The following is a 23,842-nucleotide window of genomic DNA, read 5'->3' as shown; positions in this document are numbered from 1 at the left end:
GGCCTCTGTCCTTATCTTATACTGGAGTATAAAACAGAAAACAAGGCTGGGAATATGGCCTAGTGGCAAGAAAGCTTGCCTCATAAACATGAAGCCCTGGGTTCAATTCCCCAGCACCACATATACAGAAAACGGCCAGAAGTGGCGCTGTGGCTCAAGTGGCAGAGTGCTACCCTTGAGCAAAAGGAAGCCAAGGACAGTCAGTGCTCAGGCCCTGAATTCAAGGCCCAGGACTGGTTAAAAAAAAAAAAAAAGAAAAAAGAAACAGAAAACAAATAAGTAAGTCCTGCTTGCCATGCTGATCTGCCTTGGGTGTGGGCTGGGAATTAAGCAAGGGTTTTCTGGCCTCTTAGGAAGGTAACGAAAGATTGGGCATCCTAGATATTTGATCTATTCTGGCCAAAACCATATATACATATATATATAATATTTATTTATTTATTTATATATTTTTTGCCAGTCTTAGGGCTTGAAATCAGGGCCTGAGTGCTGCCCCTGGCTTCTTTTTGCTCAAGGCTAGCACTCTACCTCTTGAATCACAGCGCCACCGCTGGCTTTATCTGTATATGTGGTACTGAGGAATCAAACCCAGGGCTTCATGTATGCTGGGCAAGCACTCTATCACTAGGCCACATTCCCAGCCCCCCAAAGCAAATTTTTAGTGGGTGAGTCAAAATGTGAATTGGGAACACCTTAAGAATGTGAGGAAAGTGAATGGAAAATAAAACTGGAGCCAAGAGGGATCCTTCCCTGAGGAAGGGAAATGCAGAGAATAGAGTAGTAGCTAAGTGGGTATGAAGACTAGGTTTTCCATAATGGTTCTAAATTAAAATTAGCTGTTCCATGATTTACATTTAAAAAAACCTTTGGGGCCAGGAGGTTGGCCTAGTGGTAGAGGGCTTGCCTAGCATGTACAAAGCCCTGGGTTCAAATCATCAGTACCACATACATAGGAAAAGCCGGAACTGTGTGGCTCAGGTGGTAGAGTGCTAGTCTTCAGCAAAAAGAGCTCAGAGACAGTGTCCAGGCCCTGATTTCAAGCCCCAGGATTGGCAAAAAAACAAAAACCAAAATCTTTGATTTACTGAATCAAAATCACACTAAGGTGATGACTCATTAGGATGACTACAATACAAAACAGCAGATAGTAACAAGTGCTGACAAGGATACAGGCAATTAAGACTCTTAGACATTTCTGATGGGAATGTAAAATGGTGCAGCTGCTGTGATAAATGTGGTTCCACAGAAGGCTTTGTAGATACAGTTGCCATATCAATCAAGAACTCTATTTTGTTCTTCTTGAAGTGCTGGGGGTAGAACTGAAGTCTTACTCATGATAGGCAAGTACTCTACCATTGAGTGATACCCTCAGCCCAATTCTCTCCAATGAAATAAAAGCATGCTTGCCCCCAAATACATGAATGTTCTCAAAAGTATTATTCCTAACAGCACATGTTTCCACCAGTAGCTGAATGCATAAGCAAAATGTAGCATATCCATAGTGGAATATTATTTACCAATAAAAGGGAATGGAAGGAATGGGTGAATGGGAGAGGGAGGTATAAGAATGTTGAAAGAGGGCTGGGAATATGGCCTAGTGACAAGAGTGCTTGCCTTGTATACACGAAGCCCTAGGTTCGATTCCCCAGCAGCACATATATAGAAAACGGCCAGAAGTGGCGCTGTGGCTCAAGTGGCAGAGTTCTACCCTTGAGCAAAAAGAAGCAAGGGACAGTGCTCAGGCCATGCATGAAAGGCCCAGGACTGGCCAAAAAAAAAAAATAAGAATGTTGAAAGAGGTGACATTGGTGAAGATATATTGTATTAGTAAACTGCTTTGCTAAATGTTAACTCCTTTAAACTAAGTAAGTACTTGAAGATAGTAAGAAAAACTTACAAGGAAATGAAGCATTGATGTCTCCTATAAATGTGAATGAACCTTGAAAAGTACATGAAGTGAGAGCAGCTAGTCACACAAAGTGCGGTTCATTTATATAGTGTCAGGAACAGACTAATCCAAAGGGAGAGAGACTATGCACTGCCTAGGGCTTGAGAGTTGGTAAAAGCTGGGAACATCAGCTAATGGGGTGTGAGATTCCTTGTTGGCATGATGATAACATGCCATAACTGATTGTGGTGATGGCTGAATACACTAAAGATCGCTGAACTGTAAATTTGAAATAAGTGAGTTGTATGGTAAGTGGATTTTGTTTCTGTAAAGCTGTTATAAAATCTCAAAAGCACCTGGAAATAATATTTCAGCATTCAAATTGCATCTTCCAGACTTTACCCACCCTCTTCGGGTCATAAAACCTCTTCATTAGACTATATGGCTCAAAAATAACTGTTGGTAGTAAAAAAAAAAAAAAGATGAAAGGCCTCAGATAAGGAGAGATACTCATGTGCTCACACATGAAGATAAAAGAAAGGTAATACTTTGTACCTTCTACATCTGAAAGGACAATCAAGAGGTCAGTTTTCATTTCCACAGCCAGACGGGCAGCCAGGCTATCATTATCTTTAACACTAATAACCTAGAATACAGGGGGAAAAAGCAAGTGAGCTATGCAGTCCAAAAGAAATTCCCAGAACCACCCCGCTAGGCTGGCAGGCAAGCCAATGATCCTGAATAGGTGGATGGCTGACAGCTCTTGCATGCCACCCTTCTGCCTACAAAACACAATACTTACTGGCAACCCCCATTCCAGACATGCAGACTTCTCTCCACTGGCACACAAGCCCTGTTCACAGCGCTGTCTTAAGGCACTGCCTCACACAGTGAGTGAAATTCCCCAACCTCAGAAGAGCTCTTGCAGCCACGTCTCTTCTCTCCCAATTCCAACACCTTGCTCATGCCAAACTAGCAGCGTTAGTACATGCAGCGCAGCATGCATTAGTGTCGCCAGTGTGCTCAACCCTTAGGAATACTTTACCCACATTTACCCCCTGCAGATCACTGTTGGGCTCCGCTGGAGGGACAACAGCATCATTGGTATTAACAATGGGAACGATGTTCATCCGGAGGAGTTCATGAAGTGTCCCATTAAGGTTCCGGCGCTTCTGCTCATCGTGGAAATCTAAATTGGTCACTAAAATCTAAAAGGATTAAAAAAAAAAAAAGGTAGTAAATGTAGTAGGGATGAATGTGATGAGTCTGATGAACTTCCTACAAATAATGTGCAAGATGCTCAGAGCAGGGGAGACAAATTTCAGACTTCTGGACTCCATACAAACTAGAATAAAACACATCTCCAGAGCCAGGCACTGGTGGGTCACATCTGTAATTCTAGCTACTCAAGATTCTGAGATCTGAGGATTGCAGTTCAAAGCCAGGAAAGTCTATGAGACTCTTATCTCCAAATAACCACCAGAAAACTAAAAGCAGTGCTGTGGCTCAAAGGGGTAGCTGAAGAGTTCAGTGCCAAGGCTCTAAGTTCAAGTCCCATGACCATAAGAAAAAAACAACAACTCCAGATCCTTATCATATTCTTTCAGACCTTCTTCCCCACCAAATTATAGTCATCTGGAAGATTTATTTATGATTGTTACCAAATCTCAGCTATTTAACAAAATTAGGAAAACTGGAGCTGGGAATGCGGTCTAGTGGTGGAGTGCTTGCCTAGCATGCATGAAGCCCTGAGTTTGATTCCTCAGCACCGCATAAACAGAAAAAGCCAGAAGTAGCACTCTGGCTCAAGTGGTAGAGTGCTGGCCTTGAGCAAAATAAGCTCAGGGATATGCTCAGACCCTGAGTTTAAGCCCCAGGACAAACAAAACCAAACAACAAAAAACTAGGAAAACTTTTATGTCCTTAATGGGACACTGGGGGGATTAGTGACTGTCCATTAATTTAAAAAAGGATTTCTGAATCTAGCCATAGTAAATACTTGGATATTTGATGAGTGAGTAAATGAGTAGTTTGTCTTTCTTGGAAAAGTGCATTAGACAAAGTGGAATAGTGTTATGTTAAAACTGTTCTTGCTCTGGAGCAGAGCATTCTGCTGCTTCAGAAGGACTGCTTGAGGATGTGGGATTATGGAAATGAGTCTGTAGTCACAAGCTGAGAGAGGGGCTACAGACATAACTTAGTTCTGGAGAGAGGATCAGAAGGGAGTACTCACAGGAAGAGAGAAGAGCTGTGTGTGGGGACTGGTTAAAAGGTCTGTTTCCTAACTTGAATCAGAGTATCAGAGAAAAGTTTAGCAGGAGAGGATAGCAAGAAACAAAATGGAATCAAATCTTGAAGCTCAAGAACAATGGTTTCATTGGTGTTTAAGAAAACGGGTCTTGGGCTGGGAATATGGCCTAGTGGCAAGAGTGCTTGCCTTGTATACATGAAGCCCTGGGTTCGATTCCCCAGCACCACATATATAGAAAACAGCCAGAAGTGGCGCTGTGGCTCAAGCAGCAGAGTGCTAGTGTTGAGCAAAGAGAAGCCAGGGACAGTGCTCAGGCCCTGAGTGCAAGGCCTGGACTGGCAAAAGAAAAAAAAAAAAGAAAAAAGGAAAAAGGGTCTAGCTGTATGTGGCCTCTGAAGTAGCAAAGACTGGATGAAACATGGCAAGAAGGACGGGACTGAAACAGTCAGAGCAGAGCTGGTTAAGTTCTATTCTAGAATTGGAGGCGATGAGAACAAAGTGGTAACATGACTGGGAGAAATAATTCACTCACTAGTTGGACAAAAAAATTTGCTGAGTAGCTCTGAGATGCCAGCCCTGTGCCAGCTGCTGGTTGGGAAATGATATGTATGCAGCATATGTTTTATAAGGAAAGATCATGAACCACTTTCCAGAAAAGTTTAGTTCTATAGGAAAGAGGATGGAGCCAAGGCTGAGCAAACAGATTTTAGTCATGTGCTATAAGACCAGACAGTGAATGTAATATGTGGGTTAGAGAGGCGAGCGGAAGTCTAAAGGTCCAGTCGGTCACTAGAACAGTTTCATAAACAAGTGTTGATGATCTCACTCCAAAGGCAGAAAAGAAATTTGTGCCTGGACTAGGACACGGCCGAGATGGAAATCAGTTTAGGTTCTTTAAAAATCTCCAAACAGTTGTACAACTTGTCAGTTGATGTATACAATGTGGTTTCACTTCTATGAGATAAAAATCAGCTACTGTACTTAGGTCTTTGGCCTGAGGGAGTGGGGAGACTTGCTAGAAGTTTTCAAAAACTAGTGATAACAGTCGTCTATACAAGTCCACTAAGGGAAAATATGGAGTCATAAGATAAGGTGCAAAGAGCGAAGGCTGATAAGAAGACCATGGCAGGAGGGGAGGGCAGAGCAGGGGAGCGGAGCCGCAGGCATTGGTCCTTGCTGGTGATTGGAGGGAGCCGAGCTCTTCAACCTCAATGTTCGTGTAAACACTGGCTGAGGTGCACTGGCCTTTAGTGCTACGGCCATATCCAACATCGTTAACAAAAACGTCTCAAAAAGCATCAATCCTGGGGGTGGGAGTGGGCGTGGGAAGATAGTAAAAAAGCATAGCTCCTGGATCTAAGTTCCCACACTTGAAAAACCAAAACACAACAACAAAACTGAAATGTGTCATTGGATTGTGGCGAAGAGAGAGTTGAGAATATAGGTGACAGAAATAAAGTTTTCTATTGTATTTATACTACCTCCACCAACAGAAAATAACAGGAAGATTACAAACCTCAGGTGACAAAGAGACAAACCCAAGCCTTTCTGTTACCAGACATTGAGGGTGACAACTGTGAAAATGATGGGAGAACCAGAAAACCAATACAAAAGGAAGGAATAAAACTTGAAAGAGTCAAGAGTCGGGGCTGGGAATATGGCCTAGTGGTAGAGTGCTTGCCTCCTCTATCTGAAGCCCTGGGTTTGATTCCTCAGCACCATATTAACAGAAAAAGCCAGAAGTGGCACTGTGGCTCAAGTGGTAGAGTGCTAGCCTTGAGCAAAAGGAAGCCAGGGACAGTGCTCAGGCCCTGAGTTCAAAGCCCTAGGACTGGCAAAAAAAAAAAACAAAAACCCAAACAAACAGTCAAGACTGGTGGCACAAGCTTATAATCCTGGCTACTAGGGAAAACGCCATTCAAGGCCAGTTGGGCACAGAAAGTCAGACCCCATCTCGACCATTGGCTGGGTGTAGTGGTGTGTACCTGTCATTCCAGAAATACAGGGAAGAGCACAAGTAGGAAGACTGAAGCCCAGACCAGCTAGGACATAAAAGGATATCTTCTCTCAAAAGGGGCTAAAGACATGGCTCAATGGTAGAGCCTACCTAACAAGTATAACCCCTGGTTCAACTCCTCGTACTGTCTTCTCCCCGCAAAACCCAAAACAAAAACTTGAATCAATATATATAGAACCATTTTGCTTGTGTGAAATAACATCTGATCTGAGTGCGAGGAGCAGCATAGGAATGTGAAAATAACTTGGGGAGTTAAGATTGTTTTTCCAGTTGTATTATGATGTGACTTCTAAGTGTAAATACACACCTGAACAGCCGAATAAAGTACAGTTGAAAATGTTTCAGGAAATTTAATAATGAAATAGTGTAGAAATAAAGTCTGAGTCCCACGAGGACTGGAATCTTGTCTAGCTGGCTTACCACAGTATCCCCTGTGCTCAATAGACTGGTTGGTATACTACAGGTGCCTCAAAATGTTTCCCTAATGCCAACCAACAACCAGCATTTCTCTTTCCAAAGCTTAATAAATACCTACTATAAAATACAACTAGGTTACCAGAGAAGCAAATTAGCTGAAGTCAAAAAGACCAGTGAATCAGACATCTGACTTTCTATGTTCAGCAGCTAAACACTTGGTACCATATACTGTCCTGAACACTTTTCATGTATTTTCTCAATGAGTACTTTCAAAAACTCTTGGAAGCAGACACTGATATCCTCATTTTTCAGATCAGGAAAAGACTTAAAAGACTCCTCATGTATTAAGAAGTGCTAAGGCTGAGACTATTATATCCTGTCATGGGGCTACAGAGCTTTGCTTGCAGGCTTCTTGCTTCACAGGTCCCATGCCTCCAGACACCCTCCCTCTTACCTGGGCAGCACAGATGCTGTACTGGGTAAACATGGCTTCATACAAGGCCATCAGCCCACTCTGTCCGGCGGCAGCACAGGCTCGAGCCTCCAAGACTGGGATTGCCTGTAATCCACCAATCAGATAAAGTGTGGTTGGGAAAGGGAAGAAGAGCCAAGGATTGATCTGTCCCAGGGTTGGGGAACCAGCGCTCACCATCTCTTTCAGCTGGTTCTGTCCTGAATGCAGAGCCTGCCGCACGCTCTGAGACAGAAGGATCTCATGGCGTAAGCGCTGCTTGCCAAAGGCAACCGCTCCACTAGTCACAAGTATCATCTCTCGGCCCTGATTCTGCAGCACTGATACCTGGCATCAAGACAGGGGAATGTTAGAGCACCTGCCTAGAGTCCGCAACCCATATACCACCCTCCCCAATGCACTACAAATCCTCTCTTCACAAAAGACCCAGGGAAGAGGATGACAATGGACTGATATTCAAATTGTCCAGTTTCATAGATGACTCTGATGCACCGCAAGGCCAACGGTGAACCAACGGTGAAGAGGAGTGTGACTCGAGACACAGTGTTCATCCAACAAGCACGAGGCCCTAAATTCAATCCCCAATACCACGAAAAAGAACTGTTGACACACACAGTTCCTATCACTAAGAAGTCTGAGGGATGAACAGCATGGCATTAGCTCTACTCCTTGACATCCCTTTCTATTGCCCTGGGATGCTATCTCTCCCTGCTTGCACATGGGACGAGTTTTTCTGACTGGGTTAAAGTTACTGCACTCAAACCAAGATTACATTTTACAAGGTGACAGTAAGAAAGAAGAACTTAGAGATCCTGATTCACTAAGTTCATCAGAATTTCTCCTCTGGGCAATTACCTGCTCAACAATAGAGGCCAAGCGTCCCAGAGCCAGGCCACACTCATCCCCTCGGGTCACCACAGCACTGCCCAGTTTCACCACGATTCTCTTGGCATGCTTCAGCTCACTGCGGTGGGCAAAGGACTTGCCGTGTGCACGACTGAGGGGTACGGTGATAAAGGGGATGTTACTCCACGACCGGACATGTGTGACAGCGGGAGGCTGGACACGATCTGTATCCCCCCCAACAAAGCCAGATGCAAGAAAGAAGAAAGAGACAAGAATAATTTCCAGTGAAATGATGAATTCACAGTATCAGCCATTCACCTCAAAACAGCTTTACATCATTACCTCAGTGCAACATTCTATCAAACAATACCTAAGTTGGGCATAGCGGTATATGCCTATAATCACAGCACCTGGGAACATGAGGCAGGAGGATCAGGATACCCTGAGTGACATAGTGAAACCCTGTCTAAAAAAAAAGACAAAGGGCTGGGGATATGGCTTAGTGGCAGAGTGCTTGCCTTGCATGCATGAAGCCCTGGGTTCGATTCCTTAGTACCACATAAACAGAGCTATGGCTCAAGTGGTAGAGTGCTAGCCTTGAGCAAAAAGAAGCCAGGGACAGTGCTCAGGCCCTGAGTGCAAGCCCAGGATGTGTGTGTGAGAGAGAGAGAGCAAGCGAGAGTGAGAGAGCGAGCGAGAGCAAGCGAGAGAGCGAGAGAGTGAGAGAGAGAGCGAGAGAGAGCGAGAGAGTGAGAGAGCGAGAGAGAGAGAGAGCGAGAGAGCAAGCGAGAGAGCGCACTGGGAATATGGCCTAGTGGCAAGAGTGCTCACCTCGCATACATGAAGCCCTGGGTTCGATTCCCCAGTACCACATATACAGAAAACGGCCAGAAGTGGTGCTGTGGCTCAAGCGGCAGAGTGCTAGCCTTGAGCAAAATTTTAGAAGCCAGGGATAGTGCTCAGGCCCTGAATCCAAGGCCCAGGACTGGCGAAAAGAAAAAAGCCCCCCCCACCGCCAACTATACTGAGCCTAAACATGGTGGTATACCCCTGTAATCCCAGTTCTCTAGAAATCTAGGCAGAAAGATCTCAAGTTTGAGGCCAGCATGAGCTACATAGTGATGCTCTTTCTCCTAACAAAAATGAAACAGATAAAAAAAACCAAACCAAACTATGTGTAGCATGTTCTCATTCTCCTTCTACACGAGTCCCATCCAAAACACCAGTCAAAGGCACATTCAAACAATGCTGCAGTACAAATAAAACCATCTTTTCTAAAGATGTGCCAGTAAAATACAAGATTTAAAAGTATCCACTTCTGGACTGGGAATATGGCCCAGTGGCAAGAGTGCTTGCCTCGTATACATGAAGTCCTGGGTTCGATTCCCCAGCACCACATATATAGAAAATGGCCAGAAGTGGTGCTGTGGCTGAAGTGGCAGAGTGCTAGCCTTGAGCATAAAGAAGCCAGGCCCTGAGTTCAAGCCCCAGGACTGGCAAAAAATAAACAAAAGTATCCAGTTCTTTCATGCAACATTCCATGTTGAAAATATATTCTAGAAGCCAGGAGCTAGTGGCACACACCTGTAATTGTAGCTTCATAGGCAGCAAAGTCTGAAATTCTTATCTCCAATTAACCACCAAAAAGCTGCAAGTAAAGCTGTGGCTCAAGTGGTAGAGCCCTAGTCTTGAGAACAAAAGCTCATGGATGGTGCCCAGGCCTTGAGTTCAAGTCCCAGGATGGACACAAAAAACAAAAACAAAACAATTTGACCTTATTCACAATACACTTGCAATCTAGGTCATGCACGCAGTTACTTAGACAGGGAGAATCTGAGATAGACATAGGGCTCTGGCACCCTTGCTACACCCACAGGTGCACAGTCCCCCTGCTAGGGGCAATTGTCAGGGCTGTTCCTCTTCACTGGTTTAGCAAGTACTTCAGTCTTCAGGGATATCATCCTCAACAATGTGCACACCTAAGCTGAGTTTCCAAGTTGTACACATGGACGTTTGGCCCCAGTAACCTAGTAGGTGGTATTGGGAGAGACTTACTCCCTTGGATTTGGGCCTGTGAGCATCATGGTGCTTTAAGAGGTCAGTGCGGCACTAAGTGTGTACCTCTTTGGGAGCTGTTAGGACTAGCCATTTGTCTCCTCTATCCTCTGCAGGGTCTGTCTTGTCCTATGAAGGGTATGGGCATGGCAGCGTGATGGAGCACCTCAGGGGCAGATAGTGCCAGCCTCCAAGTCCAGGTGATCCAATCAGAACCCAGCAGCCTGGTTAGCATGAACAAGAGGTATGACTCATGGTCTGTATCAGAAGAGGGTGGCTTGGCTCAGAGCCTGGCAGCTGAGGGTCATTCTGGCTGCAGAAAATTGGGTCACAGCATATTAGAACTGACAAAGTTCAAGAGGAGGTCACAATGATCAGCAAGGTTCCAAGTAGATGCAAAAATAAAGGTCAGTAGGTCCTTGTATTAAGGAGTGTAGGAATTTGGGGATTTGGTTGAGCAAAGCCATCTACTTTCCCACACATCCTTTATATTCTACAGTGTATGAGACTTTCTACAGTTAGCACTGAAGACTGTTATGGATAAAAGCTTGGTGGCCAGACTGTGGTGTTACCCGGAGGCACCGTAACCTTGCAAAGGTAGGTAATCTCCAGCTGGACCACAGACCCTAAAAGGCTTGTGGAATCATGGAATCATTTGGTACAATGTAATGCTTTTCACTGGCTGCCCGTGGTGTACTGATAATACTGATATGGTATATTGGTATATCAATACACCTGTGGTGTATTGTTTTTTCCAGTCCATGGGGTTTGAACTCAGGGCCTGAGCATTGTGCCTGGCTTCTTTTGCTCAAGGCTAGCACTCTACCACTTGAGCCACAGCACCACTTCTGGCTTTTTCTACATATGTGGTGCTGAGGAATCAAACCCAGGGCTTCATGTATACAAGGCGAGCACTCTACCACTTGGCCATATTCCCAGCCCTGTATTGATAATTTTGTATGGCCTGTAATGTTATAAAAATTTAAATGGTGCTTCTGCTGGTGGTTCATGCTTGTAATCTCAGCTACTCAGCAGGTTGAGATCTAAAGTATCAAAGGGAGTATGAGCAGAAAATAACCAGCAAAAAGCTGGGTTAGAGGCAGCCTCAAGTGGTAGCATACCAGCTGGGCAAACAAGCCCAATGTGAGGACTAAGTTCAAAACCCCAGTAATACTAACTCACACACACATAATTTTTAATGGCCCTTACCAGAGAAAAAAGGTCCCCATCCATGCTTTAGGAGGTGGGGCCTAGTGGGAGGAAGTGATGTCATGGAGGTGTACCCATGAAGAGCATGATGGGACTCTAGCTCCTCTTTTCTCTCCTTGCTTCATGGCTGCCATGATGTAAACAGTTTCTTGGTCACAGACGTCCACCATGGCATGGTTACCTCACCACAGGCAGGGCCAAGAAACTATAGACAGAACCCTTAGTAACCTTTCCTCACTTTAACTGATTTTTTCCTTGGGCATTTTGTCACAGTGATAGAAAGCAGACTGATAAAAGGAAAATCCATAATGCCTACGTGAATAATCAGGCTCTAAGCCCCTAAGTAAATCTGTTTCTCTAGTATGTCTGAGGAGATAATAAGGTATAGAGGGGTGGGAAGACGTTGTCCATACTCTTCAAAAGTGCCATGGGTTATATGTCAATAAAGTCCTTTATCTCTTCATCTAATTCTTTATGATCAGTAACCAACGAAGCTGTCTTGGAAGCCTTAAGAAGAAGGGATCTAGCATGGCTTCTCTCCTATGTTTTTTTCCTTCCTGTCTACCTTTTACCTTTTTTACCGTATTTATTTTCTGCTCTTCTGCTCATTATGTTCAGTGAATACTAAAAAAACACACACAAAATCTGGATACAAACATCTAATAATATAGGGGCAAGTATCAGTAGGTGCTTCCTTGTATCAGAGGCTAATGAGAATAAATAAAACCAACCATGAAAATACTGAAAAACATATCAGGAGCTATGCTAAGTAGTCATATGACATATACACAAAGAAATCATATCTGTCATATATACTATATTAGTCCTAGATAGCATCGCTATATATGACTCAGTCTCTCAATCTCAATCTCTCTGCTCACTTGCTGATACCTTATCTATTCCATAAGGTCATTATAAGAGATGGAGCACGTTAATGAACAAACAGGAACTGGCACAAATTAACAGTCAACATTAGCTGGGATTCAAAGAACAATGTTAGCCATCATTATCATCAGTTGGATACAAAGTGTCTACCAAAAGGCTCAAGTACTGAAGCCTTGGTACCCAACTGGTGGCACAACTGAGAAGTGATGCTCCTACAGGGTGCTAACTTCACTAAAGGATTTAAGTACTGATGAGGTCACAGCTGAATGGGCTGTAGAGGTGGGTCTAACTGGAGGATGAGGGTTAGTGGGGATATGCCTTTCATGGATGGCTCTCACCTCTGGCTCCTTTCTCTCACTTTAATTTCTGCTAGCCATGAGAACAACTTCCCAGCCCCTCCTCCCATGCCTTTCTGCCATGCTACCTTGCACAGGACTGAGAGCAATGGACCCAGCCAAATATGGAATCAAACACCCCAAACCATATAATCATTAAGTCATTCCTCCTTTAGGTTCCTTTAGGTTGATTTTGTTTCAGGTATTTTGTCATAACAAATGGAGAAGCTTTATGCATTATTAGTTATTATTAACGCTATCCCTTAGTTTGCAAATAAGGGGAAACAAGAAATTTAAGTAATTTACCAACATTACCAGATTACAAAATGGCCACAATAATTTGTAGTTTCTACCATCAACAGGTGGAATCTATTTGACTACTCCTTTGATCTGGGCTGGCCTGGTAATTTCTTAGACCAGAACAATGCAGCAGAAAGAAATAACACAGAAGTATAAAATTTTTTTTTGGCTTAAGACTCAAGAAGCCTCTTCCCTTTTTCGGCCATGGCTGAAGCAGGAGCGGGTCACAATAAAATTTAATCCCTTTGTCACTTCTGACCTAAGCAAGAACTGGAAAAGGCATTTCAATGCACCTTCCCACATTTGCAGGAAGATTATGTCTTCCCCTCTTTCCAAAGAGCTAAGACAGAAGTATGATGTGCAGTCTATGCCTATCCAAAAGGATGATGAGATGCAGGTTGTTCAGGGACACGCTGAAGGTCAGCAGATTGGCAAAGTGGTCCAGGTTTACAGGAAGACGTATGTCATCTACATCGAATGAAGGCCTATAGCACCACTGTCCATGTGGGCATTCACCCCATCAAGGTGGTAATCACCAGGCTGAAACTGGACAAGGACCATCAAAAGATCCTGGAACAGAAAGCCAAATCCTGCCAAGCAGGAAAGGAAAAGGGCAAATACAAGGAAGAAACAACTGAAAAGATGCAGGAATGAAATAATCTTATATACAACTTTCATTTAAAAACAAACTTTATAAAAAAAAAAAAGAGAAGCATTGCAACTTCCATTCTTGCTGTTGCTGGGATCCTGCAGAATATATGAAGAAGACATGGATAGCTTGCTGATGGGTGGAGTTCATATGGAACACTGATGATCCAGGATATCAGAAGTTCCCCCCACCCCCGCCCTGGGTCCTCAGCAATCAGAGCTGAGTCAGTCTGAGAGCTGCAACAAACAACTCCAAGTGAAGCCTGGTCCAAGATGCCAACCCACAGAACTGTCATACAGACACACAGACACACACACACTCTGTTTTAGTTATTTAATTTTAAGCAATAAAGCTGTTTTCAAAGTCAAGGAGGTTGGCCCTAGATCCTAAACTTGTAACTCTACTGCTCTTACACCAATGTAAAATACATTTTTTTTTTCTAGATGACAATAAGCAAATCATCTTAGTCATCTTACAGTGAGACCTAGAGAGAAAGCCTACTGGTAAGATTTTAAGCCAGCTGCAGATGGCTCATGCCTGTAATACTAGCTACTCAGGAGGCTGAGATCTGAAGATCATGGTTCAAAGCCAGCTCAAATAGACAATTCTGAGAGATTCAACTAACCAGTAAAAAGCTGGGAAGTAGAGGTACGGTTCAAGTGGTACAATTCAAGCTTTGAGCAAAAAGTTGAGCAAAAGTGTGAGCCTCTGAGTTCAAGCACCAGCAGTAGCACACACAAAATAAGTGATATCAAAGAGAGGGCCCAGCCAAAAGATCATAAACAACCTTTCAACAGATGAGGATGAGAAATCTGGTATCAATAGTTCCAAAAATGAACCTAGACCTTAATTTCATACTTCATACAAAACTTAACTCTTAAGGCATCTTGAATTTAAATGCAAAATGTGAAACTATAAAAGTTTCAGAAAGGGCTGGGGATATGGCCTAGTGGCAAGAGTGCTTGCCTTGTATACATGAAGCCCTGGGTTCAATTCCCCAGCACCACATATATAGAAAACGGCCAGAAGGGGTGCTGTGGCTCAGTGGCAGAGTGCTAGCCTTGAGCAAAAAGAAGTCAGGGACAGTGCTCAGGCCCTGAGTCCAAGGCCCAGGACTGGACAAAAAACAAACAAAAAAAAAAGTTTCAGAAAAAAATAGGAGAAAATCTTCATGAAAAGTATAATTCATTAAAAGAATAGTTGAGGGCTGAGAATGTGGCTTAGTGGTAGAGTGCTTGCCTAGCATGCATAAAGCCTTCGGTTCAATTCCTCAGCACCACATAAACAGAAAAATCTGGAAGTGGTGCTGTGGCTCAAGTAGTAGAGCAAAAGAGGCCCTGAGGCCCAAGCCCCAGGACTGGAAAGAAAAAAAAAAAAAAAGAAGAAAAGTTGATGAGCTAGACCTCATCAAAATGAAACAAAACACCTTTGCTCTGTGAAAGAACCTGTTGAGAGAATGAATGACAAATGAACAAACTGGGAAAAAAGTATTTGCAGATATACAAGTATTTTTATATATGCAAATATATATGAATATCTGCACATATCTGACAAAACACTACTATCTATGAGATATAAAGGATTCTCAAAGTTCAACAGTAGAAACACAAAAAATCTACTAACTGAAAATGAGCAACTGACATGACCAGACATTTCTCCAAAGATGTACAGATGGCAAATAAACCCATGAAAAGATGCTCAACATTGGTAGGCATTAGGGAAAGCAAGTTCACGTCACCTTATGACACCATTATGCATCTATCACAGTGGCTGAAATCAAAGGAAGTGACGTCACATGCTGATGAAGATGTAGAGCAAGTGGTTCACTCAAACATGAATGAGTGCAATAAAAAGTGGTTGTTACTCTGCAAAAAGTTTTGTAGTTTTCAGTCAATTTTTTTTTTAAAAAACCATCCAACTACCATCTGATCTAACAAGGGAACTCCTGAGCCCTTATCCCAGAACTATGTTCACACAAAGTACTGTACACTAATGTTCAAAGCAACCTTACTCATAACTGTTCCCACCCACCAACCCAGATGTCTATCAATGTGGTGTTACACTTATACAATTAGCTACCACTCAGTAATTAAAACAAAACCAAAAAAAAGAATACATTTGGTGACTTGAATCTGTGCAGAATCAAAGTGTTAAAAAAAAAAGAAAAACCTAAACCCTTTAGTATAGAGAGAAAGTGCAGAAAAGAGATAAAAGACAAACATGAAGGATCTTCTGGTAATGAAAATAGCCTGTGTCTTTTCTTGTTTGTTTTTCATTTTTGTTTGTTGTGATGCTAGGGTGGAATCCAGGGCCCTGCACTAGAAAAGATCTACCTCTGAGCTACACCCCAGTCTTTTTTTGTCCTTGGTGTTGATACAGGGGCTCCCTGTGTAGCCTAGGCTGGCCTCCAACTCTCCATCTTCCTGTGTTCACTAAAACAGTTCTGTATCTTGACTGTATCAATGTCAACACTGTGGCTGAAACATTTATTGAAGCATTCTGTATTATTATTATTTTTTATTTTTTTATTTTTTTGCCAGTCCTGAGGACTGAACTCAGGGCTTGAGCAGCACTGTCCCTGGCTTCTTTTTGCTCAAGGCTAGCACTCTACCACTATGAGCCATAACGCCACCTCTGAGTTTTTTTTTCCTATTTATGTGGTGCTGAGGAATCGAACCCACGGCTTCATGTATACGAGGCACTTTACCACTAGGCCATATTCCCAGCCCTCTGAATTATTTCTTATTTTCCTTATTCTTTTAGCAGTGCTGAGGACTGAACTCAGAATCTTGTGCATGCTAGGAAAGCAAGAGCTTTACCAGTTAACTATAGAATCTCACTAGGTATCTCAGGCTTGTCTTACACTTGCCCAGGGTGGTCTGGATGTCTGCATAGTCCTATCTCCTCCTCCTAGTTACGGCTCTGCTGGGGTTATGGTGGTGTACCACAATGCCTAGCTCTCAACAGAATATGTAATTATCTCAAAATTAAAACACCTAATTAAATGGCAAAAAAACCCAGCCTATCTGAATATTGAGATGAATGACTATAGAGAACACATTGTTGACAAATACACATAACTTAGAACATTTCACCAGCAGGCAACCTTGTTTTTGTGCAGCTCTTCCAAACTACAACTTTTCCCCCTTCCTTTATACCCTTGAGACACAAACTGAGCACACATTTTTCACCCTTCTCATCAATGGTACATACGAGATCTAGAGACCGATGTGGACTGGACACAGGGCAGAAGATGTTGACTGAAGGACTGGAACCTGGAGCGCCAAACTTGAGTCAACATGCTGAGATGTGGCCACAAATCCAAGTATCTGCAGAATACATTAAAAAAATAGCGAGAGGGTCAATATTACATACATGTATGGGAATACAATGAAACTAACATAGTGTACAATTAATGTGCACAAATAAAAACGTGGAAAAAGCAACTTATGGCAAATATCAGACAATTCATTCCTTTCCCTCCACCCTCCATTCTCTCAGAGTACAAATGGGATCCTCCTCCTCCCAACTCTAATGTATCAGAGGGAGCTGGGAATATGGCCTAGTGGTAAAGTGCTCACCTCGTATACATGAAACTCCGGGTTTGATTCCTCAGCATTACATATATAGAAAAAGTGGCACTGTGGCTCAAGTGGTAGAGTGCTAGCCTTGAGCAAAAAGAAGCCAGGGACAGTGCTTAGGCCCTGAGTTCAAGTTCCAGGACTGGCAAAAAAAAAAAAAAAAAACCAACTGTAATGTACTAGAGAAACTGCTACTTCCTCTGTATTATAGGAGAGAATCAACAAGGCTTCCTTCTAAGGTCCAATCTTGGTTTTTCTTTTTCTAGTACCCCTTAGTTTTTATATATGCAGGCAGCAAAATCAAGATTATGAGTCTTTTTTTGGCCTCGTGCTTGCTTGCTTACTCAGCTGGCCCTTTACCACTTGAGCCATGCCTCCAGCTCAGAATATTTTGAATGACTAAAATCTTCAAGCTATGCTTGCACAGTGATATTTCATCATTATAATACTTCTACTATAATAATACTTCTACCAGCAGATTATCAAAGCAGCCATTTCCTTCTTTTTCCTGCTAACACCTCCCAACAAAACAGAAAGCTCGCATATGTAAAAGGTCAGCTTGACCTTTGCCAGCCATGAGAAAAAAGACCAGTTCCTTCTTCCTGTTGCCCACAGGAACCTAAGGCATCCCTGGGGATTGCTTACTGGCAAGCATCTTAAATGACACCTGAGGATATCTCCTGGAAGCCATAGCTGCACATCTCAGCCTGGAGGACAAGGGTATTATGGGCACTTTTCCACTCTGGGTCAAACCTGAAACTTTAGGCAAACAAGAATTTTATACAGGGCTGGGGATATGGCCTAGTGGCAAGAGTGCTTGCCTTGTATACATGAGGCCCTGGGTTCAATTCCCCAGCACCACATATACAGAAAACGGCCAGAAGTGGCGCTGTGGCTCAAGTGGCAGAGTGCTAGTAGCCTTGAGCAAAAAGAAGCCAGGGACAGTGCTCAGGCCCTGAGTCCAAGGCCCAGGACGGGCCAAAAAAAAAAAAAAAAGAATTTTATACATGCATACACACACACACATACACACACACACAGACACACTCACTCATGAATGCCTTCATATATGTATACAGAGAAGAAGCCATTCATTCTTTCAGGTCACATTGTGCCACAGAGACACAGCTGTTTTCACAAGGTAAGAAAGAAAAAGCCCCACTATATCTCCTTTGCTTGTGGGTCTCTCTTTAACTTGTACTCTATAGAATGGTGGGTGGATATATTCCAATTCTCTTTTTCAAGTTGTCTTGAAAAAGTAGCACTTAGCCCCACAGTACAGAAAAGCAAGGGACAGCATGTATTTCTCTGTGATTATACTGCCCAAAGGCACAGAAATGGAGAGAGAAGAGAGAGTAGATATCCCTGCTATAATACATACAGCACCTGATACAACTCCATGTGCTGAGTGATGGCTTGTAGATTTTGGTTCTGTAGAACAGCGAAGTGTAACATCAGCCTCTGGCCTATGTTTGGAGCCACTAAACACATTCTTTCATTAATACCTGCTAAACAACTGTTCAGATGTGAATGCTCCAAAATACCTCAAATCTGTAATCCGAGTTACTTGGGAGGTAGAGACTGGGGATCATGGTTTAGAGCCAATCCAGGTAAAAAGAAGTTCTCCTGACTTCATCTCAATGAATGGCTGAGCACAATGGTGACCATTTGTCATTCCAGCCACACAGAGAAGCATACATAGCCGGATCATAGCCTAGGCTGGCTAGGGCATACAGAGTGACCCTACCTCAACAACACCCAGGGGAAGCTGAATGCAGGTAGCTCACACCTGTAATCCTAGCCACACAGGAGGCTCGGATCTGGGGATCAAGGTTCAAAGCCAGTCTAGGTAGGAAAGTCCGTGAGACTCTTTTATCGCTGATTAACTACCAAAAAGCTGGAAGTGGAGCTGTGGCTCAAGTGGTAGAATGCTAGCCTTGAGTAAAAAAAGCTAAAGGACAGTGCCCATGGTTCAAGCCCTAGTATTGGCACAAAACAAAATGAAAAAAACCAGTGCCAAAAAGGGGCTGGAGGGATGGCTCAAAGTGTAGAGAACCTGACCAGTAGGCACAAGGCCTTTTGTTCAATCCCTTATACTGCTAATAAAACAAAGCCGGGTGCTGGTGGCACATTCCTATAATCCTAGCTACTCAGGAGGCTGAGATCTGAGGATTGTGGTTCAAAGCCAGCCAGGGCAGGAAACTCTTATCTCCAATTAACCACCAGAAAACTGGAAGTGATGCTGTGGCTCAAAGTGGTAGAGCACTAGCCTTGAGCAAAAAAAGCTCAGGGGTAGCACTCAGACTTTGAGTTCAAGCCCTATGACTGACAAAAAACAAATTAGCCAAATAATCAAAGCTGGACATGCAATTCCTATTCTCTTCCTCCTAGGAAACCTTCCCTAGCTACTTTATACTTCAAGCCTGGAGATAACCAGCTGCCACATTTTGTCTTAGAATATTTGTCAAGTATCTGTACACATTCTAAACAGAAAGATATAACCAGGTTAACCTGTTAGTGTTGTTTTTCCCAAATGGCTTACAGTCTTTCTATTGACAGTGTGGTGAACAGGATAGGGAACAAGGTCTTTGTCACTGGTCAGACTTGGGTTCACGGACCTACTTGCGAATGGTGGCGTGTCTTCTGGATATAGTGTTCTCCTTTGTAAAGGAGGGATAACTACAGTAAAGACCTGAGACACTATGAGAATTAAGTGAGATAATGCATAAACAATGCTTGGGTACAACAGGTACTTAATAAATGTCAGTCTCTTCCCTCTGTCTTTTAGACATAAACCTTCTTACAATTTTTTGTTTCCTCCAGGACCTATCACAGGATAAGGAAGCCAGTTGTCACTGCTGGTTATGACATTACCCATTATTATAGGCTTCTCTCATCTAAGGTAACAGAAATCTCCGAATGCTGAAGGTCCACCCAGTTACCTCCTTAAGATTTCCCCTGTGCTACCTGTCTGTCACGGATGTGGGTGGGCTGAGTCCAATTCTATTAGGCCAGCAAAAAGCAGACCATAATCCCAGGAGCAAAGGGTATATGTGTGAATGTGTCGTGTAGATAAAATCTCATCTGTTCAAAAAGTCGCCTAAGGACATTTTTTCAAGTACCTGTCCGTATTCTAAACAGAAAGACTTTATTTATCTCACTGATTGAGACAGAGAACTGAACTTCAATCCCAACAAACTTCACCCAGAAAACGCATGCTCGGTACATGGTTCAGCCACTTAACACAAAACCTCAAGATAAATCTCCCCACCCCAGAAAGCAGGGGATAATGCTGGGGTAAGAGGTGGGGCGCGTGGGCGCGGGGAATCTAGCTGCAGTCCTGATGTACCGACTACACACCACACGCCTAACTGCAAAAGGCGGAGGTGGCTTTGGGGAACCTCATGGACGGGTGAGCTACAGGGAGCTGCAGGCACTGGCGGCCGAGGGTCTCCAAGGGGTCCCATAGAGCCTGGGTACACCCTCCCCGCTAGTGCAGGTGCGTTGGAGGCTGGTTCTGGACTCTCAGGCCTCAACGGGGCTCGCAGAGACTTCAAGCCTCCAGCTGGTCCGGGCACCGACCGAGGGGAGGCCCGGGAGAAGAGAGCCATCCACAGACCCCAGGGCCTCTGCGCCCTGGCATATGGAAGGAGCGGTGCCGCAGGCCGCCCGGCCACGCCGCCCTCCCTCGGCGGGCGCCCACACCGGTGTCACCGCGGACCTGACCCCCCAGACCTCCCGCGCACCTGCGCAGGCCGGCCGGCAGCCCACGGTGGCCGGTGGCCGGGCGCACGCAGCCTGGCCGCCTGGTTGGGGAGCGCATCAGCCTCTGCAGAGGCGCGGGCCGCTCTCCGCGCCGCGTACCTGCTTCGCCGCCGCCCTTGACCCGCAGCCTGGCCCGCACTCTCCTCCGGCGGCGCTCCTGATGCCTCGCTCTCCCACTCTCCTTTTTTTCTTCCGTCTACGTCCCGCACGATGGCGTTACGTCAGCGGCGTTGGTGTAAAACCCGAGCCGCGGTGCCTCCGCCGGGGACGTAGGGTGGCGGGCCGACCTCGGGCTGCGCCCGCGTCAATGGCGTACAAGCTTCCGAGAATCGGGCCCGCGCTCCACGTGGCGGGTCCCGCCCCCGCGGCCCCGCAGACGCCGGGTGGGGGGTAGCGGTGGGCGGGCGGGGAGGGTAGGAGCAGGGGCGGGGCTTGCGGCACCCGCAACGCCCAATCCCCTAGAGGAAACAGGTCCCCAGGAGTCCTAGAGCCGCCGCCCTTCCTGAAAGATAGGAAAGCTGTCTGGTACTCTCCCCAGCCGGTACATTTGTAATGTGTTCGTCCCTTGCTGATCGTTTACATCCCTGGAGCACCCCAGAGAAAGGTTGGATTAACCTAGGAAACATCTCCCCCCAAAAAACAGGCTGTATAAAAGGGGGAATTGGTGAAAAAAAAAGATTTTCCACCTTGGTATTGAAAGTTTTCCCCAAAGGTCTAAGATCAATTCTTTCAACTAAAGGCAGTGGCAAGAATAGTGAATTTAAAAAGTGTGTTTAATGTCTGACGATTGGGATTATTTCAACATCCCATGAGAGCATAGACTTTTTTTCTTTTTCCCTCCTTCCTACCTGTAGATTTTTCCTCAGAGGGCAGAGTCCAGAATAGGCACTTTGCCTCTGGACAGCATCTGGTTGGAGTTTAATGACAGGAAGGTGCTTTGTGCTTAATTCTGAGCACCCGGCTGACCCCTATGTATTTATTTTCTCACTCATCAAGCACTGGCTACTGCTTGCTATCTTCTCAGTCTTTCATGTGAAGGAAACAACCTCAATAGAGCAGTCCAGAGGGCTCCATGTTCATAAAGGGATTATGGGGATTAATAATAAGACATGTTGGAGTGGATTCCCCCTCTTCTGCGGCTGTGTCAGCCATGTCAGCACACCCTGGCTTGTCCTACTGCATTGTGCCTTGTGAAGATGAAGGTGCGCTCAACATTTGTCCCATCCTTCTAGGACTTCCACAGCTGTGGGAAATCAATTTCTGTTGTGATTAAATGTAATCTTCCCCGTCTTTGATATTGCTATAGTTGCACAAAATAGACTGTTTATCTGCCAGGAGTTCCCTAAGTGTAGAGGAAACCATTGTCCCCTACCTTAGTTGACTTTACTCTCCTTACAGGAGACAGATAATGTGAGCAAATCATTACAAGTAGATAAGCACTAGAGGAGGTGCCGCCTAGACACTCCTGGATGGCTTAAAAACAGTTGTCACTTGTACTGTGTGTTAAAGAACAAGAAGTAAATAGTTTCACCTGGAAGAGGGGAGCAGGATCCTATGAAGAGGGGGAGATAGAATATGCAGAGATGCCCTTTGAGAAGAGGCTGCTTGGGGGTATGACAGGTGTCTAGTTGGGGAGTAAAATCATTTGCACATCCTTGCAAATGGGCTTTTTGTACTACACTATTTCAGTGAACCTTAAAAACTGAGACCCCAAACTTTTCAAGTACTGAAATGACAGGATCAGGCTACTAAAAAGAAGCTGGGAAGTTGGTTACTGTATTGCAAAGGCCCATAGAATGACTGGACAGAAGGCCCCATCAAGGAACAAACAGCAAAAAGGAAGGGGGCCGACAGCACTCAGTACTTGAAAGGGAGTGACTGAGTAAAGTATTTGTGAATCAAATGGTGCCTCAATACTTAGGATACAGAAGAGAGCAGCTCTTTGGAGGTGACAAGTAAAAGCATCAACGTAGGTAGCTAACCCTTCTGGGCAAGGGGACTTTTCAGCAACCTTTGCAGGAATATGGCCCTCACCCAATTGTGGGAAAGTGGCCCAGTGGGGCTGTTGCTGGACTGTGGATAAGGGCAGACAGGGTGAGGCTATCTAAACTGATAGTAATGGTAAGCCCACAAGGCTTTATTTTTCTTTGCCAGTCCTGGGGCTCGAACTCAGGGGCTGGGCACTGTCCTTGAACTTCATTTGCTCAAGGCTAGCACTCTACCACTTGAGCCACAGTGCTACTTCAGGCTTTTTCTGTTTATGTGGTACTGAGGAATCAAACCCAGGGCTTCCTGCTTGTTAAGCAAACTCTACCACTAATCCACATTTCCAGCCCAGGCACTTAAAAAATAGCAAAACAGAAAGGGTAGTAACAAGATGTCATGATTTCTATACAACTAGAAAGTAATTGCTCACCTGGTCAGAAGTTGATGTCAGCCTGCCTATTTGTATATCTGATTTTGTGTGTAACCAGCTGGTATAAAACCCAGGGGCTCCCTTCTCTTGCCAATGAAACTTCTTTCTGGCAGTAGCCTGGTTCGACAATGAACTCTTTTATTGGTCTTGCTGGTCTGCATTGCCATAACAGCATGTGGCTTTAAATTTTGAGTACTTGAAGATATAAGGGAAACAAAACTTCTTTCAAGTTGTATCTTGTACATTCAGCTTTTAGGAGTTGCCTCATATCCTTGGGGAAAATTAGGTAACAGTGGGTATAGCTAGAGCTAAGGAATTGGGGATTTCTTCTCCATTCAAGGCCTATTTTAGGTTTTCACTTAACCCACACATCAGCTATGGTAATTTCTTGACTTCTCTGCTAGCACTGAAGCTCTAGAGAACAGAAAAATATATTCTATAAATATACTTACAGAACATAAACTATAAATGTAATTATATATTCATTATTTATCATATATTATGTATATCAATATACACTATACAAATATGTATATAATTATAAAACTCCCAGTAAATATTATATAGTGAATAAATTTAATTTCTTTTTAAGCTTACCTTTCTCAATTAAGAAATTGGGCCAAGGCACTAGGTCTGATCCCCAAGCACAGAAAAAAATGGTCCTTGTTTACCTCAAGGCATTATAAAAGCTGGGTATTGTGATATACATCTGTTATCCTGGCACTTAAAAGGCAAAGGCTATAGGGTTGTGAGTTC

General features: G+C 44.1%; 1 protein-coding gene and 1 pseudogene across 2 annotated transcripts in view; one reads left to right on the top strand and one right to left on the bottom strand.

Moving 5' to 3' along the window:
* Window positions 1-20,884, bottom strand: part of Aldh18a1 (aldehyde dehydrogenase 18 family member A1) — a 41,718-nt gene extending 20,834 nt beyond the window's left edge. Inside the window, exons 1-7 of one of the 2 annotated variants that reach the window (XM_048338595.1) lie at window positions 20,770-20,884; window positions 16,538-16,653; window positions 7,901-8,115; window positions 7,223-7,372; window positions 7,028-7,132; window positions 2,938-3,096; window positions 2,444-2,534 (exon numbers count right to left, since the gene is read on the bottom strand). In XM_048338595.1, the coding sequence (XP_048194552.1) occupies window positions 2,444-2,534; window positions 2,938-3,096; window positions 7,028-7,132; window positions 7,223-7,372; window positions 7,901-8,115; window positions 16,538-16,625 (808 nt within the window). In that variant the 5' untranslated portion in view covers window positions 16,626-16,653; window positions 20,770-20,884. The remainder of the gene's footprint in view (window positions 1-2,443; window positions 2,535-2,937; window positions 3,097-7,027; window positions 7,133-7,222; window positions 7,373-7,900; window positions 8,116-16,537; window positions 16,654-20,769) is intronic. The other variant, XM_048338596.1, reaches the window with a different exon arrangement.
* On the top strand, window positions 12,800-13,505 carry LOC125342107 (annotated as a pseudogene).
* Window positions 20,885-23,842: the final 2,958 nt, after the last annotated feature.

This window comes from Perognathus longimembris, chromosome 2 (genome assembly GCF_023159225.1).
Source record: "Perognathus longimembris pacificus isolate PPM17 chromosome 2, ASM2315922v1, whole genome shotgun sequence".
NCBI classification, from domain to species: domain Eukaryota; kingdom Metazoa; phylum Chordata; class Mammalia; order Rodentia; family Heteromyidae; genus Perognathus; species Perognathus longimembris.
This window is presented reverse-complemented; position numbering and strand designations above follow the sequence as displayed.